The following is a 16,657-nucleotide window of genomic DNA, read 5'->3' on the forward strand; positions in this document are numbered from 1 at the left end:
TGTGAGGCCTGTGTAGCAGTTGAAATCTGGGCGTGCAAGTGTGCAGAACAGAATTTGGGAATCATGTGACCAAGGCGCAGTGAATGGTTTGAATGGGTTTGAATATGCTTCTTGAGTGTTAGTGCGAATGGAGGCCAAACTGGACTCCGCCGCTCCACCGCTCACTTACTGGCTGCGTTTGCTCTCTCAACTTTACTCGATATCCTGCATAGACTCACCGGTCTCGACTCCTATCCCCAACTATTCAAACCCCCCTCCAACTAACTGAAGATGCGCGCATCGTATCTCACGTCACGCTCGATGGGGCTGTTACTGCTTTCCGCAACTTCTGTTGTAGCTATTGTTCTCCCGGCTGGTCTTTCTAACACTACCCTCATCTCGACAATCAAGACCACCTTCAACAACAAACTCCACTCCGCTACCGGAACTGACCCAGTCAGAACCGCCACTGGTGACCTATGGACACTGGCTGTCGCCCGTGGCGCCAAGCTCCTCCAAGGCATGAGGTCCAGCGACGCTGAAGCCGCGGCTCTCTACAGCCTAGGCACCACTGCTGAAAGTCCATTCGACGGGGACCTCGTCGCCAAGCTACGTGAATGGGGCTACAACGATGCGAATGAGGAGCTCGCCACGACAGGAGACGAAGCATGCGACTTTGACGACCCCTACGGCCACTCGATGAAGAGAGTCTTTGACGAACTAGCCATCGGAACCAAGAGCATGCGCCAGGGTGGTCAAAACCAATGTTTCCAAATCGAGCATTCCAACGGTCCAGCCGTGAAGAAGGACGAAAACGGCAAAATGCCGGAATTAAAGGATCAACGGTACGAGGTCTGCGGCAAGGAATATCGTAGTACGGGCGCATCATTCAATATTGGCGCCAACTCACAAGCAGGCGCAATATACGGAAACATTCTCTTCTCTCCCGCAAGAAATGCACGCTCCCTATGGGAAGAAGAGCCCCCTGCCGATGCCTTGCCTGCAATACGCAGTGTCTCGGATATGGCGTGGGCGGTCTGGAATCGCGTTCATACCAACCCGCGAGAATTCCAGAACATCAGGTACCTGTTCGTTATGCAGATCATCAATGGAGAGACGCGTCAACACGTTAAACGCGCCCGGCGTATGCTGTCGCCACCGAAGGGGGAGGTGCCGGACCCCTGGCCAGGAAACGATTTTAGCATGGAGACGGACGCTGGGAAAGCTCTGTTGGGAAGCCCTGTTGGGCGATGGGCTGGCTACTTCCTTATGCAGCATAAGAGGCGGTTGGGAGGTAACAAGATCATCTCCAAGGTGAGAGTGTTCAAGGCGGAGGAAGACGAGAACTGGCCGTATTTCCTGTTTTACGTTGCTGGTACCACGGCGTCTGCAGCAAACGAGGAGGCAGGTATGGGGGTGGCTGATGTATACAATGAGACGCGAGCTATGCGAAGAAGTGAGGACGGAAGGAACGTCGTTCGGGAGCATGTGTTGAGGATGACACTGCCAAAGTCCGTAGACTGAGCGTCTTGTTGTCGGTTCTAATCATAACATCTGACCTGTTGCCAATCCAACACCCATACATACCCAGCACTTCCGGAACTTGCAATAAGAAAAAAACAACCATGGGACTCAAAATCGTTGAAGAGAGACAAGGAAGTCAGCAACCCCAAATCTTGAGTGTGTTCGTCTTCCCAAAGGCTGACTAACCCCCATCGGTCCCTCCGCGGCTGAACCTCCGATGCGCAAAGCTTCAAGTACGTCAATCCAGACAAAAACTACAGCCCGCACTTGCAACCAGCCACACCGTCTTCGTCCTCCACCCGAAAACCCCCACGATACACGCCGGCGCAGTCTCGCGACCCCACATACACACAAGAAAAGATGGACTCCCTAGGTGGTGGCGGTTTCGGCAACGCCGACTTGAGCAAGCTGTCCGACCGCGACAAGCAGGAACTGCAGCAATTCGCTATGAATGAGGGACAGAAGGCGAGGATTCAATCTTGTATGTTTTGGCTTTCTCTCAAAAGCTTTCTTGGGGTGCATTGGCACTGTGCGTCATGGCTTCACGTCATTCTCTAGATACAACAGCCCACAATACCGTGCACCCAAGCACCTCCCAATTCCCACTCCCATAAGTACCCATTCGCTAACTCAACTCCTCCAAATAGCGATACACTCCCTCACCGACACATGTTTCCGCAAATGCATCCCCGCGGGTACCGTCAAGGCGGGCAAATTGGACAAGTACGAGGAGCCGTGCATGCGGCAGTGTGTGGATCGGTTCTTGGATGCGAATATGGTTGTGCTGAGGGAGTTGGAGAGGTTGAGGGGATAGATGGGGTATGGGAAGAGAGGGGGTGACACAAGTGACGAGAGAGGATGTGTATGATAATGAGGGGACTTTATGATCTGTATAACACTGCATCACGGGGAGCGTCGGGTGTATGGCATTGGGAATGGAGATATTAGGTACATGATAGACATTGCGCTGAGTCTAGCATTGTATTAATCTCTCCTACGCAAACTTTCATGGCTTTTTGAATGTTTTCGTGGCTGAAAGATCGATCTATACTGCATGTCCAGGAACCACAATTCAGGAAAGAGTATCATCACGGCACGGAAATGTAAAACTTGTTGAGGACCAAGTCCAACTTGGCGTCATGTGGAAATCTGATTCATTCGAGTCACCGTGACTACGTTTATCCCATGAACGCCCGCCATGCATATCACATCGCTTTTTCCATTGCCGGGTATAACCAGACCCTATCATGACCATGCCTTCCCTTATACAGAGACCACCTCTTTAAACGATGGCGAGCTTGGTGGCCGCAATGTCGAGAGCATCGACATCGGCGGTGAGGCGGCAGAAAGCCTTCTTTGAGCCGTCGGGGCGGATCAAGGTGTTGATCTTGACGCAGCTGACGTCGTACTGCTTCTTGAGGGCGGCGGCGATTTGGCGCTTGTTGGCCTTGACGTTGCAGATGAAGACGAGGGTGTTGTTCTCCTCAATCTTCTTCATGGCCGACTCGGTGTTGAGAGGGTGGATGAGAACCTTCTCGGCGTCCATGCGGGGGGCATGGGGGACCGACTTGCGAGGGTACTTGCCGGCGCGGGACAGCTCGAGGGTCTTGGGGCTGCGTCACGTTAGCAGGCAACATCTCGCAGTCTTGGGGTCGGGCATACCGGTGGAAGCTGGTGTTCTTCCTGATCGCGCGCTTCTTGTTCGCATACGACTGTCATCTCGTTAATTGTGCCCATCACACGAGAAGTACAGCCCGTCAGAGGTATGTTTCTGACACGACTCAAGAGGATCAAGGGAGGCTTACGCCGCGGAGGGCCGCTTTGGCAGCAGCATTGGCCTGCTTGCCAGTCTTGGTAGGGGCTGTGAAGGATATTAGCGATGAGCGCAATAGGAGGGTCGCTGATCGAGGCGCATTCGCAAAGTTCCCTTTTCCACAGACTGCTGCCGTGGTCCGGTGCCACTTTGCGACATTTATGCTCCTCCTCGATTTCGCGGTTGCGGTGTCTGCGTTGACGTACTCTTGGATACGGCCTTGGGTCCCATTTTGGCGGTTGTGGTGGTCCTGGAGTTAGTGTCGAGAGTCGCAATCGAAAAGTTGTGGTTTTTGCTCCGGCTACAAGTCGAGTGTGGGAAGAAAGCACGCTAGCACACTAGCGCCAAATCCTTGCATCTGAGCTCTCGGCGTCGCTCAACCATCACCTTACCTCAGCCATGTGACTGCAACATCAAAATCGTCATGGCCGTCAAAAAGCGCCAAAAGACTCTGTCGCATGGCCGGCCACCCGTCAGCAAGCCGAAAGAGCGGATGACCTCGGAGCGCTCCAGGACTATCATTCGCACCCATCACCGACTACAGAAGGAGCATGCAGCAGCTCTGAAGAAAGGGGATGTGAGCTCAGCAGAAGAGATTGCGCAAGCTATCGAGAGAAATGGAGGCATCAAGATGTACCAGGCTGCAAGCAAGCAAGGTCAGGCGAAAGACAGGGGTGGTGATTCTAGCAAGCTGTTAGTCGACTGGCTCCAGCAATCCAAGGTTTTGGACCCCAAAGCACGGGATCGCCGCAGCGCTGGCAACGCCGAACTCAGATGTCTCGAAGTTGGAGCTTTGTCAACTAAGAACGAGATCTCAAAGTACGCAAGCGTCATCGACATGACGAGAATCGATCTGAACAGTCAAGGGCCGGGCATCGAAAAGCAGGATTTCATGGAGCGGCCACTTCCTACATGCGACGATGAACGCTTCGATATTATCTCCCTATCTCTCGTACTCAACTATGTTCCGGATGCAGTTGGTCGAGGCGAGATGCTCAAACGCATCACCAAGTTCTTGAGAAAGGGCGTTGCATGGACTGAGACGGCCGATTCTGTGTTGCCAGCTCTGTTCTTTGTTCTACCTCTACCGTGCGTCGACAACTCACGCTATCTCGACGAGGATTTGTTTTTGGGAATCATGGGCGATCTAGGTTTTACGATGAGATCCAGCAAAAACACTTCAAAGCTGTGCTACTACTTGTTTACCCTGACAAATGAGCCCAAGGCTGTGACGGCCGAGAAAAAGAAGATCAGAGACGGACCGGGAATGAACAACTTCTGCATCGTCGTGGAATGAACGTCCAGATGACGGCAGCTTGTCATTAGTTGCTAGATTACGCCGTCCACAACTTTACTCGGCGACGAAGCAAGGCGAGAACGCGCTCAAGCGCAATTGGTTCGTCATACAGGTCACAGATGACCAGGAAGAAACTACTCTCGTATTCTTTGGGAAGACCAAGATGTCGCGACATCGCAGCGGTTCTGGTTGGCATGGCCCTGTTCCAAGCGGAGACTTCGAAGTGTGTGCTGTCACCGCGACTACGACAACTCTGGCTACACCCGAATGCAAGCGAATTCTCAGCGAACAATCTCTCTGGAAGGAGCCGGTATTTAGATTGATGGTAGGAGTATCACCGACGCCATCGCGGGGCTGTTGTTGTATGCTCTAGCCTGTTGTACTTGTGTGGGGAAGACTTCGGATCCACATCTACGCATCCTTACATCCGTTTATGGACTCACAGTTCTGATATGGTCAACAGTCTACAGATCGGGTTTCATCTAGGCGCAACGTGGAGGATGCGGGATCATGTAGCAGGTTCGTCGACGATGTTGCGGGCGCCTACCGAGTCAACAATATCCACCGGACCATCACCGGACTACGCTCGGTATTTCGTGTAATATATACACTGGTTCTAGACTCACTAGTAGTTACCACGCGACTGTACTACACGGCCGATAAAGTCCCGAAGTGCCACAAATCGGTTTCCTTGAAACGCTTTGGTTCCCGAATTAGTATCGCATAGCCACACAACACACTCGCGGCGTTACTGCTAAACAACGCATCATGCTACGGCTGCGCAACAGGCAGTTGTAGAACGTCGCTTGCGGTGTTCTACTTTTCAAAATCCGGTTCCCGGCAGCGAATTTCAAAAATACTGTGTGTTCCCGTCTTCTCATCTCACGCATGTTTGATCGCCTTTTAGCGCATCCTACGCCTTAGCGCCACACGACTCACAATGCCCCCAACTCATCATACCAAGCATTGACACAAGCATTTTCTGAAACGGACTCTGACTTGCTCAACCCCAAACGCCCGTCAATCAACGGACGCATATCACTGGGGCTGGACTAGAAAAAGGCGAGAAGCGCGTGGGTACCTGGCCGGCATTTTCCCGCTACGTTCGGTGGGTCGAGACAACGGAATTGGTGATCAAGAGATGAGCTTATTCGCATTCCTCCCGAGCGCAAATTTCCACATGTTAGTTTACTGCGTGGCGCTGCGTTGGGTTAGTCAAGTAAAATGAGATGTAAGCGTTGTTCGAGGCCTTTATGTAGGGCGGGGACGCCCTTTCGTAGAGCTTCAAGCTTCTGGTAACTCTCTCAACACGAAGTCGAACTTCCATCTTTATTTTTGCAAGCCGCTGAGCTGCTGCCATTCATTACTAGGACTCGTTGATACGATCCTACACAGTCTTTTCCAACAAGTCGTCGTTCGAATTCCATCTTCCGTCACCCCATCAAACAGTCATCAGACACCATGAAGTCCACCTTCTTCTCTCTTCTCCCCATCGCGGGTCTCGCTGTTGCTGAGTCCGTCTGCTCCCAGCAGACTGTCACCACAACTGCAACTGAAACAGTGTACGAGACTGCAAAGCCCGTGGATGTCGCCGACGCCACCGCTAGCAAGTCTGGCGCTTGCTCATCCAGGAGCACTGTCTACACTACCACCTACGAGAAGGTTTATGTCACTGTCACCCCCGGTGCTGGCTCTGCTACTCCCGACGCTGTCGAAGATGTCACATCCACCAGCACCAAGGAGATCCTCACCACCGTCACCGTTCGCCCAACCGGTGCTCCTTATGGCAACGCCACTACCTCTGCTCTCTTCAAGCCTGCAGGATCTTCCGGCTCGCCCTCATACCCTACCATGAGCGTTCTCCCGACCACCAAGCTAGACTACAGCTCGCTTGCCTACACTCCCATTCCCCAGAGTGAAGCATCAAAGTCCTACGCTGCCGCGCAGTCATCCAGCGCTGCCGCAGTGCCTGCCTCCGAGTCCAAGGCTCCAGCTCCTGCCGCATCCCAAGCCGCGGCTCCCGCTGACAAGGCTGCCGTCTCATCTGCCGCCTCCAAGCGCGGCGAAGCCACTTTCTACGGCGGAAACACTGAGGGCGGCATGTGCTCTTTCGTTGGCTACACCATCCCCGCCGGTCTCTACGGCACCGCGCTCTCCGACTCCAACTGGGACAACGGCAACGCCTGCGGTGTGTGCGTCAGCGTAACCGGCCCCAACGGTAACAAAATCACCGCCATGGTCACCGACCAATGCCCAGGGTAAGCAATCCCACCGTACAACCCCCACATGAAACAACCACTAACTCCACCCATAGCTGCGGCCCCAACCACCTCGACCTCTACCCCGACGGCTTCGCCAAACTGGCAGAGCCCTCCAAGGGCATAATCAACGTCGACTGGACCCCCATCCCCTGCGGCATCACCACCCCCATCGTCCTGAAAAACAAATCCGGCACCTCCAAATTCTGGTTCAGCATGCAAGTCATGAACTCCAACGTGGCCGTCTCCAAACTCGAAGTCTCCACCGACTCTGGCAAGACCTGGCAGCCGACTACGCGTAAGCCGTACAACTTCTTTGAGAACCCGGCTGGCTTTGGCGCGGATAGCGTCGATGTTAAGATTACGAGTGAGGGGGGTAAGGAGATTGTGGTCAAGGGCGTTGGTATTGCGGCGGATAGTAAGAAGACTGCTGGGGGTAACTTTGCTTAGAGTGCAGTGAGACTGAGAGAGAGGGAGGGGGAGAGGGGTTTGGTTGATGGGCTTGGGGTTTTTTGATGATGGATGATACTTTTGGTTTAAGCGATACCCTTCTTGATGCCTTGTTAATTCGCTTCTCAATATCTTTTGTGGTATATATCTTTATGTTTGCAGCGTAGACTGCAGTTGCCATTTGAATGAATAAAGCAGTGTCATCATTCAACTTTTGAAGTGTTTGTGTGCTATGTTGTGCCTAAGTCTTGTCCAAGTTGTGTTTCGTCGAAGCTGGGGAACGACATCGCACAGCCGCGTCTGTGTAGATGAAGGCCGGCATACCTTGTCACAACTTCGCAGTGACGCGACGCCAACGGCATCGCTGTTTATGCATTTCCAAAAATAAGCCAGACGTGGCGTGAGCCACAGTAGCCCTTCACACATGCCTCGATTGTCGTTAGTCGGTCACGTATTGATGAAGAACGATAGACCTCGATACACTCACATCATCACACAGATCAACAGCAACATCATCATGAAGAAGATTCTAGGTTCCGTATTGAGAGTAGAAAAGATCTATCATAGGAAAAGACCAACCGGACTCCACCCATGCTTGACATTCGTTCATGCGTAACATCCCTTTCGCAATCCCTTCCTTCCAAAGTAAGTTCCCCGTGCTTTCGTTACCATTACCAATCATCAGGTCGTAAGGAGGGTATCGAAATGCGCTAGACATATCCCGTGCAGAGAGGTTCATGTTTGCTCGCTTGCGCAAAGTACTCCAATGTTTCAAGGTGTACGAGGGTTCTTCGCGAGTTTGCTCAGGGCGCCGAGAAGACCTGCGGGATGTGTTAGTGGAGTCTTGTTGAAAATTCAAGAATGCGAACTTACCGGTTGCGCCGTTGGGCAATGTCGACATGGCGATTGAGTTGCGGTCACCGACGGTGACGGTCTGAACATTGGGAACCTTCCATTCCTCCTTCAGCTGCTCTGCCCAGCGGAACACACCCTCGTCACTTCGGTCGTTTCCAGCGGCAAACACAAAGTCAGGTCGACCCTTCTCAGGGTACTTGCTGAAGATGTATTGTGAAGCGGAGGCCTTGTCAAAGTCGATCGGCTCGATGACAACTGAGTCCTTGGTGGGAACCGCCTTTATGCGCTGCTGCTCGCATGCATCGTTAATGTGATTAGCGCAGTCACCAGCATGTCGGCTTGCGGAGTCATCCTTGTCGTTGGGCGCTCTGTAGTGGAAGATCATGGAGCAGTGGCGCTCTTCAACCCAGCTGCCCTCGACACGCTCGAGATAGTACTGCAAGATGGGCTTGACGGAGTCCTTCCATTTCACAGTCTTCTCCTCGTCGGGAAATTGTATCCATTCTTTCGCGCTGGGTTCGCGCAAGAAGCAACCGTTCTCCGCGATGAGACCGAGACCTCGCACGCGGTTAAAGATGAGCTCAGTCTCTCGAACAGTACGTCCAGTCATGACGTAAACATCATTCTTGTCATCAGCAACAAGGTCGTTCAGCACGACAATGACACGCTCGGTGTTCGCCAGGACGGTGTTGTTAACAGATCCGTAGGATGCGAGGGTGCCTTCGTAGTCGAGTACAAAGAGTCGTCGCTGAGATGCCTGGTAGGTACGCGCAAGATTGCTGGACGAAAGACGGGGAATGGACATGGTGTCGCGCTTGAACTGCTCCTCGTGGACCTTTGAGAGATGGCAGCTGAGGTTGTTAACCCAGAAGTCGCCAGTCTGGTGCATAACCGTATCGCGCAACTTGGTATATCTGCGTTCCTTTTCGGAATCAGTCATCTCCAAGGCGACCTTGAACGCTTGTGCGATGCTGTTGTAGTCCCAGGGGTTCACAGCCAAGTCGGCACCTTGGAAGACTGAAGCACTTCCGGTGAACTCACTGAGGATGACAGGACCGTGCTTCTTTGGACTCGCGCGACCGTCCTGGCAGATGACGAATTCGTGGCAAGTAAGGTTCATGCCTTCACGAAGACTGGTAATCGCGAGGGCATCGGCAATGGAAAGAAGCGCGAGATATTGCGAAAAAGCGATATCCTGCCTCAGGAAGACGAGAGGGTTATGCGTCAAGGTTGAGTGAACCGCGTCGATGCGAGTGACGATCTCTGAGACGGTTGCAGCGAGTTCAGTGTCTTCGGTGGTAGATGTGGCGACTTGGATCATAACAACCTTGTCTTTCCACTCGGGGTTCTTGTTGAGGAACAACTCGAACGCTAACAGCTTCTGCCTGACACCACGGATGTTGTCGAGCTTGTCGCGAGCAACGATGACCTTCTTGCCCTCGTACCGCTTCTGCATGGTCTGAATCCACTCTAGCACCTCAGGTTCCTCGCGGGCCAGGGCGAGAGCGCGAGGATCAATGCCGATAGGCGATGAGTGTACGTTGACGAAGCGGTTCTCAAGTTGGACACCGTCCTCAGTAGCCTCGACGGAGAGAATTCGACTGCACGTCTGCAGGAAGTGGTGGGAATACTCTGGTGTCTGGAAAGCGACTAGGTTCGCCCCGAGCATGCCGTTGAGCAGCTCCTTCCGCGCGGCCAAGCAGCGGAAGACTTCGGAGGAGGGGAACGCAGTGTGGAGGAAGAAGCCGATCTGTGCATCTGGAAGCTTCTCGCGGATCATCTGTGGGACCAGACACAGGTGGTAGTCGTGGATCCAGATGACATCTCCGCGCTTGTAGTTCTTGACGACCTTGTCGGCAAAGGCCTGGTTGACCTTGACGTAGAAGACCCATGAGTGGTCGAGGAAAGCCTTGCTCTTGGGGTGGTCGGGGATGATGTAGTGGAAGACTGGCCACAGGATGGTCTTGCAGTAGTGCGCATAGTGGCCATCGAAGTCCTTATCGCTGACGAAGACGGTGAGCGCGTCCTGCTCCTCCTCAAGCTTCTCGTAGATCTCCGTCTTCTTCTCCTCGTTCAAGCTGTCTGTGGGGAATCCGATCAAGCCGACAGTGATGGTGTCACTAATACATTTGTTGTCCACGGCACAGCGCAGCGCGTTGGTCAGGCCGCCGTTGCCCTGGACAGCTGGCACGACGGAGTACTCGGTGGCCCATCGCGGGTCCGTTGTAGGCTTGCCGGCGTGAGAGCCCTTCATGCGCTCCTTCTGGGCCTGCGCCCGCTCCTGCGCCTTTGCGTATTCGAGGATGGTGTCGGGGGGCGCTGGCTCGGCCCTGGACATGGGCTGGTTGAAGAAGAGACCGGTAGTACCCCATTCGGGGACATGGGCATCGCTACGTACCAGGCCCCGGGGGTCTGCTGGCTTGGGGAAGTGCGTGGCCGCGCTGGGCTGGCCGGGCGTGAAGAAGTCCTCATGCTCCGTCATACGCATGGGCGTCTTGGGCAGCTGGATGTGTGTCGGCGGCGCCCGCTTAAGGAGGCTCGGGGTCTGCTCCTCAGCTGCATTCTTGCTGACGGGCCGCGATTTGGCTATACTAGTAGCGGAGGACTCGCGGGCGGTCTCGCTCAGCTTCGGGGGAGCGGCGTCTGGCGGGCTTGGGGGGTTGGACTTGGACTCGTGGAAATCGACGGTATACGGGAGGAAACTAGCGCTGTTAAAGGGCGAACGCGGTGCAGATTGGAATCATAGTGCGCTATCTACAGGTTGATTCAGGCTGACAAGTGGAAAGCGGTACCTACAGGGAGACGACGTGGGTGGTCATGTTGGGCAGCAGTCTGGCGTGGGCGCCCGCTGGTCAGAGATTGAGGTTGTAGAAATGGTGGAGAAATGGCAATCAGATATAGGCGGGAGAAGCGGGTCCTGCGCAATGGCTTGGGGCAGACGAGGTGAAGTTATAGAGGCGGTGGGCGCGCGCAGTGAAATTTCCGGCAGCTTCGATCGATCGTGATGGCCTAGGTTACGCGTGTCGAGGCGGGCCCAAGCAAGAAAGCGCTGCCGACGTGCTGGGCTGGGGGTTGGGCAAATTCAGGATATCTGGCTGCTGTTCCTGGATGAGGCGTGCGGCTTACGGCAAGGGGCGTACTTGATACTTTCGTGTCCATGGCCGCAAATTGCAAGATTTCAGCCCCGCGGTATGACGTACGGCCACACCGGCACGCACAGCGCGTTTGGTGGGCCTCTCCACCGTCGCACTGCAATCAGCGAAGGCCTTGACTCGACGACGGTCATCTTTACGCAAGTTGCACGGAAGACCGTCGTCAGACTGTGCCGGCGCCTGCTCTGCTAACCTGACAGCTGCGGGAGCTTCCCCATTTAGTCGCGCATCACTGTGCCCCGCCCGCCAATTAGACACACGCCGGCTCGTGCAACCGTTGGGGCCATGAACCATAGCCTGCCTCCGTCCTGCGCGCTGAATCTCCCGGAGCCAGTCGCCGTCTGTGCAGCCCGCGCAGTTTGCAACCTTCACGTGAAGGCTCCCATCTCGATGGGGTTGGTAGGAAAGTGTTGAGAGCGACTCCAAGGCTAGTGCGCCGTCATGGCATTTCAGAGAATCCGATAGTGCGCGCAGAATTCGATGTTGACCTGCAGCGTGGCCCTCCCGCGGCTCACTCCCCCCACATGCTGCTATATTTTCCATGCATGCCGTCTGCAGAGACTTGACGAATCAGCCGTGCTGAACGCGCGCGTGGAATAGACGAGAAGATTGGAGAAATTGCGTGTATGCTGCAGGCCTTGAAACTCTGACCGCGTAGAGCGTCTCACGTATATATCGAGATATCATGCTACCTGGAACCGACACAAACTTCGCCTCACCCTGCCACGACCTGTCTCGGCCGCGGTATATGCGCCAACATGATATTTTCTTGACAACCCGAACTTGTCGACTACACGAACACACCGAAGAACGCATCGCTAGCTCTTGGTTCATAGAAACGAACGCACACGCATCATGTGAGGAACGTGATCAAGCAAGAATCTCGACTTCAGCATGTAGGCTGCGTTGGGCTGACCATGACATACTGCATACAACCAGATCAAACCGCGACGTATATATATCTCAAAAGTAAAATCACATCTCAGATCAAGCCTTTCTCGAAGCCTTCTTCGGAGCCTTCCTACCCTCAATCTCCTTCCTACTCTCAGCCCCCTCCCCAGGCACACCAAGCCCCACCAAATACGCCGCCCTCACAAGCACCGGCAGCACATTCAGCGAATTAGTAACAACATCCTTCTGGCTCCAGCTCCCCAGATCCAACACCCCCCTCGTCCCCATCTCACACCAAGCCGCATAGCAATGCCCCAGATCACACAGTATCAGCCCCAGCACAATCCACCACCACGTCTTCCGATCTTTCACAACGCGCATCAACACGCCCTCTGTGAAGGCGAAGAAGAGGTATGCGGATGCGAGTTGGTCGTATGCGATCTGGGAATCGGGGTGGTACGCGGACGTGGACGGCATGAAGGTGAAGTATTCGGCGGGCGCCCAGTGGAGGTGGTATGTGCCGCCGAGGGCGAAGATGGGCTCGAGGTAGAGGTGCCAGAGGAGGTAGATGAAGGGCGTGTTTGGGGGCGCCATGGCGGGCTGTGTGGCTGCGGCGTGGGTAGGAGGTTATGCGTGGCGTGGCTGCGGCGAGGCAGGGTTTGTGCAAGGGATGGTCGCGAGTTCCGTTGTGCTGGGTACAGTGAGGGTCTGGGATCTACGTGATGCGACGCGGTATAATGATGCGCTTCGTCCGTTTCTTCGCAGGATATGAATGAACTTCTGCGACACCAGCGCGCTCTGATGTACAATGTTGATGACGTAGCTTAACAGCCCGCAATGCGAGGGTTCCGGTCACAGGGACAAGGGCATGCCAAGTTGCGGAGCGCCTGACCCTGCTACCACGGCAAGTAGCGGGCGGACGAGCAAAACGAGTCCGGAACATGCCAACGCTGCAATCTACACTTGTTTGGTAAACTGCCTTGTTGGGAAGTGTGGGCATGAAACGGGCTTCCGGTGAAGACATGGTGATCGTCTCCCTTCGTTTCACTTCCGGCGTGGGTGCGAGTAACTTTTGGGTAACGAGGGATTAGAGGTCGAGAACAGGTACCGGTAGACACGTCACGCGCGCGACTTACAGGCGGCACTGACAAGTCTACATGACAGCTTGGACAGGTGTAATAAAAAGACGTCAAAGCGGAGAAGCGCGGTATAGACGGTGGACAGTGTTGTAAGGTGATTACAGAATTAATTGACTCGCTCTGGGGCTCTATGGTCCCAGCAATGATGCGCATGGATCATCGAAATAGATTATAATAATACATATCCGCCCAAAAACACGAAACGCTCCAAGAATGTAAAACTCCTTTCCTCCAAGCTGATTTCGCCCTGTGCATGTAGTACCTCAGCATGCGCCGATGAGAGGATGCTACCTGTCTGACTCCTGTTGCCCGACACGTCTTGTGACTGACCGGTCCGTGTTGGCCCTTCTTATCTTACGACTTCGCGGTTTGTCGGATTTCTGGTTGACCAGGAACATCGCTGAGCTCTGAAATCGCCCGCGAGTCGTCGATCAGGTTGTGGTGGCGATGCGCATCCCGGAAGCGACTGTCCGACATGTTTGATGGACATGACATACCGCCTGACGGGTTGAAAGCACGGGTATGATGCAGGACGGCAGCGGACCCTGCAGGTGACAAAGGGTACCGTGGAACCTGGGGACCAGACCATTGCCCCGGGTCCACGACATCTTGTATTCCCAAATGCGTCCATCATTCCATCCTACCCTCTTGCACATACACGTTGTGAGGTCCCGCACCGCAGTGCAACGCGCCGCTCGCCAGCTGTGTGAACTTCGGGTCAATAACATCGACAAGACAATGTTCGACAAAGTACCGCGCCGCGAGTTCGTTCGCTGCCAGCATGCTTGGGCAAGTCCCTACGACCTTTGTATCCTCGCCCAGGTCGCGGTTCTTGCTGCTGACTACCACATGATACGCTGACCGGCCGTCATGCGCCCGCGGAATCAGCTTCTGCGAATACAGGGCATCGCGCAGGGCGAGCGGGTATGTGCTGATGTCGCCGGGGACGATGGCGGGTTCGGGGCGGCGATGGACGAGCTGCGGTGCGGCGGCCTGGAGGGGAGGGGGCTGCGACGCCTGAGAATAGGGATGAGGCTGTGGGTATGCCTGAGGAGTTGGGGGCGCTGGGCCGCTGACTACCGACGAGGTAGGAGCCAGCCGCGGTTGCTGCTGCTGATGCCGGAGCAGGAAGTCGCGATGCTCGTCGAGTTGTTTCCGCAGGGCGTCGCTCGTGGTTTGGAAGATGCGCTCCTGGACGCCTGGCCCGAGGTTGCGCGAATAGTGTCGCAGGTCGGCGCTGCAGTCGAGCTGCAAAAGGCTGTGTTGGCGATCGAAGCCATGCGAACGTGCTGGTGCTGTTGCTGTCATTTTCAGAGGGGCGGTTTGCGCGACTGGACACGGTTATAGTAGATGGTGATGAAAATCTGATATGATGTGCATGACGCGGATATTCGCAAATCTTGGAAAGGCCCGGAGCCATTCCCTCCCGTATTCGCGTCTCCACGTGATCTGGCGTGGCAGTATCACGACGCGAGGTGTGTGTTATTGCTTTTGTGCTATTGTATCGAAAATTATTTTTGTTATACGTGTTGGTGCGTAGCTGTGCTACAGTACATCTGGGCTTCTGCGCCAGAGCCATTCCTTGTACATGGGTCGTTACATGACGTCGTGAGATCGGTGGGCGTGAACATGAATAGAAACCGACGATGCTGCCGGGATACTCCTCCAACAAGATCGCGCCGAAACTCCATCAGTGCCCACCGTGAAACGCCATGACAACAAAAAGGAATCAACCCACTATTAAAATCTCGTTAGAGAAACATCATACAATACCCCCTGATCGTCGTGTAAACATCGCCTAGGCGAAACCACCAACAGACCGCACGCGAGTGTTGTTACCGTTGCTAGAGGGCCATAACTCCGAATGTGGGACAATAATCTCACTTAACGAAGCTGTAGCTGACGGATTTGACAAGCTTTAAAATCCGCCGCCGAACGCATCGTTGGCCTCTTGCTGGAGGGCCTCGTAGTACTCGCAGAGGTCCGGGAAGGCCACTATGGTCTGCTTGACCGGGAAAGGGATGTCGCAGACGATCTTCTCCCAGTCCTTGGGACGGTTGCGCACGACGCGGATGAGCTCTTCCATGCAGTTCAAAGACATGCTGCACATCTTATGAGCCCATCCCATGTCCACGGAACCGTTGAGATGCTCTAGATCCTGTGTAGCGGGGTTGATCAGGATAGACCAAACGAAGTTCTCGTGAGTGGGATACGGCTCTACGGGCGATGTAGCAGGCGTTCCTCCGTAGGCTGCACCCATTTGGAAGAAGCGCTCCCAGACCTGGTCGAAGAGGCTCGCGAAGGGGCTTGCTGGGACCCTGCTGCGAGAGTTTCCTGAGTCATACTGACCTTGACGGAAAGCCATCTCCTGTACAGCCAGATACTCGGGGATGTCGGTCATCGTGCGTGGAAATGCTGGCGCAGGGTTGACCATGGTGGATGGATGACGCTTGGACTTGCTGAACGACGCGAGACCAGATGAACGCCAGTTATCGGACCTCTGGCCCATGTGGGAGATGCCACGTTGTGAACCAGAGTGTTTGGGATGATTGATCTTAGCCGGCGCCATCTTCTGGGTGTAGTCACTGTACTGCTGAGTGCCCTGGGGAAAAGTGAACGATGGAGACGCATGAGAAGGCGGCATGTTTCCGTTGACTGTCATAGGATGAGCTCGCTGAGGAGTTGTTGGCTTCATGTATGTTAGTCACAGTCCCTCGACATGCTAGGGTGAAGCGAAACCCACAAGCTGCTGCTTTGCGTGTGGCATCTGGCTATTGACTGGTCCTCGAGAAGCATCCATAGGGCGGCTCATGGCATTGTTGTAGCTGAGCTGCGACGATGATCCTCCAGAAGCGGAGTGTGAATCAGTGGACGCGCTTCCATTGGATCCGTCTTCTGCCACAGTAGGCAAGGACTGCTCGTCCCTCTCGAAGCGCGGCCGGAGTGGACTACCATAGCCGCCAGTCGTGCTACCGCCTATGAATCTACCCTTGGTGGGCGTAAGTGCCTCGAGGACTGTCAACAACAAGATTCCACAGAAGATGCAAGAGCAGACGAAAGAGAAGACGACTTACCTGAGGTGATGAGAGAGACATGACTTCCACAATCTTAGCAACAATGATGCGATAACAGCGCTATAGCGGGTGCGGAGGGTGCGGAAATGGGTGCGACGCGACCGTGTGAGCGTGGTGCGGTGGCGGTGGGAAGAGGGTGGACGCGGCGACGAAAGGCCTCGCCAAGCTGACAGCTTGAGCAAACAGGCTTCTAAGAGATTCAGTCGCGATAAGGTGAAAGTGAGT

At 54.6% G+C, this 16,657-nt stretch overlaps 8 protein-coding genes across 8 annotated transcripts; 3 read left to right on the forward strand and 5 right to left on the reverse strand.

Moving 5' to 3' along the window:
* Positions 1 to 92: 92 nt before the first annotated feature.
* J4E88_010066 (uncharacterized protein) lies at positions 93 to 2,317 on the forward strand (the record flags this gene model as incomplete). The annotated part of the gene is made up of 4 exons (XM_049403662.1): positions 93 to 96; positions 338 to 1,387; positions 1,751 to 1,984; positions 2,151 to 2,317. 4 exons carry the CDS (start codon positions 93 to 95, stop codon positions 2,315 to 2,317), a joined length of 1,455 nt encoding a protein of 484 aa, XP_049250591.1.
* A 468-nt stretch (positions 2,318 to 2,785) lies between these two features.
* 60S (60s acidic ribosomal protein P2) lies at positions 2,786 to 3,547 on the reverse strand (the record flags this gene model as incomplete). The annotated part of the gene is made up of 4 exons (XM_049403663.1): positions 2,786 to 3,116; positions 3,166 to 3,215; positions 3,309 to 3,364; positions 3,523 to 3,547. The coding sequence occupies 4 exons, from the start codon at positions 3,545 to 3,547 to the stop codon at positions 2,786 to 2,788; spliced, it is 462 nt and encodes a 153-aa protein (XP_049250592.1).
* A 193-nt stretch (positions 3,548 to 3,740) lies between these two features.
* J4E88_010068 (uncharacterized protein) lies at positions 3,741 to 4,613 on the forward strand (the record flags this gene model as incomplete). The annotated part of the gene is made up of 1 exon (XM_049403664.1): positions 3,741 to 4,613. The coding sequence occupies one exon, from the start codon at positions 3,741 to 3,743 to the stop codon at positions 4,611 to 4,613; it is 873 nt and encodes a 290-aa protein (XP_049250593.1).
* Positions 4,614 to 6,074: 1,461 nt separating this feature from the next.
* Positions 6,075 to 7,321, forward strand: J4E88_010069 (uncharacterized protein; the record flags this gene model as incomplete). Its single annotated transcript, XM_049403665.1, has 2 exons — positions 6,075 to 6,871; positions 6,928 to 7,321. The coding sequence occupies 2 exons, from the start codon at positions 6,075 to 6,077 to the stop codon at positions 7,319 to 7,321; spliced, it is 1,191 nt and encodes a 396-aa protein (XP_049250594.1).
* A 771-nt stretch (positions 7,322 to 8,092) lies between these two features.
* Positions 8,093 to 10,995, reverse strand: J4E88_010070 (uncharacterized protein; the record flags this gene model as incomplete). Its single annotated transcript, XM_049403666.1, has 3 exons — positions 8,093 to 8,142; positions 8,195 to 10,884; positions 10,973 to 10,995. The coding sequence occupies 3 exons, from the start codon at positions 10,993 to 10,995 to the stop codon at positions 8,093 to 8,095; spliced, it is 2,763 nt and encodes a 920-aa protein (XP_049250595.1).
* Positions 10,996 to 12,315: 1,320 nt separating this feature from the next.
* On the reverse strand, positions 12,316 to 12,813 carry J4E88_010071 (uncharacterized protein; the record flags this gene model as incomplete). The annotated part of the gene is made up of 1 exon (XM_049403667.1): positions 12,316 to 12,813. The coding sequence occupies one exon, from the start codon at positions 12,811 to 12,813 to the stop codon at positions 12,316 to 12,318; it is 498 nt and encodes a 165-aa protein (XP_049250596.1).
* A 1,175-nt stretch (positions 12,814 to 13,988) lies between these two features.
* J4E88_010072 (uncharacterized protein) lies at positions 13,989 to 14,666 on the reverse strand (the record flags this gene model as incomplete). Its single annotated transcript, XM_049403668.1, has 1 exon — positions 13,989 to 14,666. The coding sequence occupies one exon, from the start codon at positions 14,664 to 14,666 to the stop codon at positions 13,989 to 13,991; it is 678 nt and encodes a 225-aa protein (XP_049250597.1).
* Positions 14,667 to 15,276: 610 nt separating this feature from the next.
* J4E88_010073 (uncharacterized protein) lies at positions 15,277 to 16,020 on the reverse strand (the record flags this gene model as incomplete). The annotated part of the gene is made up of 1 exon (XM_049403669.1): positions 15,277 to 16,020. The coding sequence occupies one exon, from the start codon at positions 16,018 to 16,020 to the stop codon at positions 15,277 to 15,279; it is 744 nt and encodes a 247-aa protein (XP_049250598.1).
* Positions 16,021 to 16,657: the final 637 nt, after the last annotated feature.

Source organism: Alternaria novae-zelandiae (assembly GCF_023758075.1).
Source record: "Alternaria novae-zelandiae strain BMP 2774 chromosome Unknown scaffold_28, whole genome shotgun sequence".
NCBI classification, from domain to species: domain Eukaryota; kingdom Fungi; phylum Ascomycota; class Dothideomycetes; order Pleosporales; family Pleosporaceae; genus Alternaria; species Alternaria novae-zelandiae.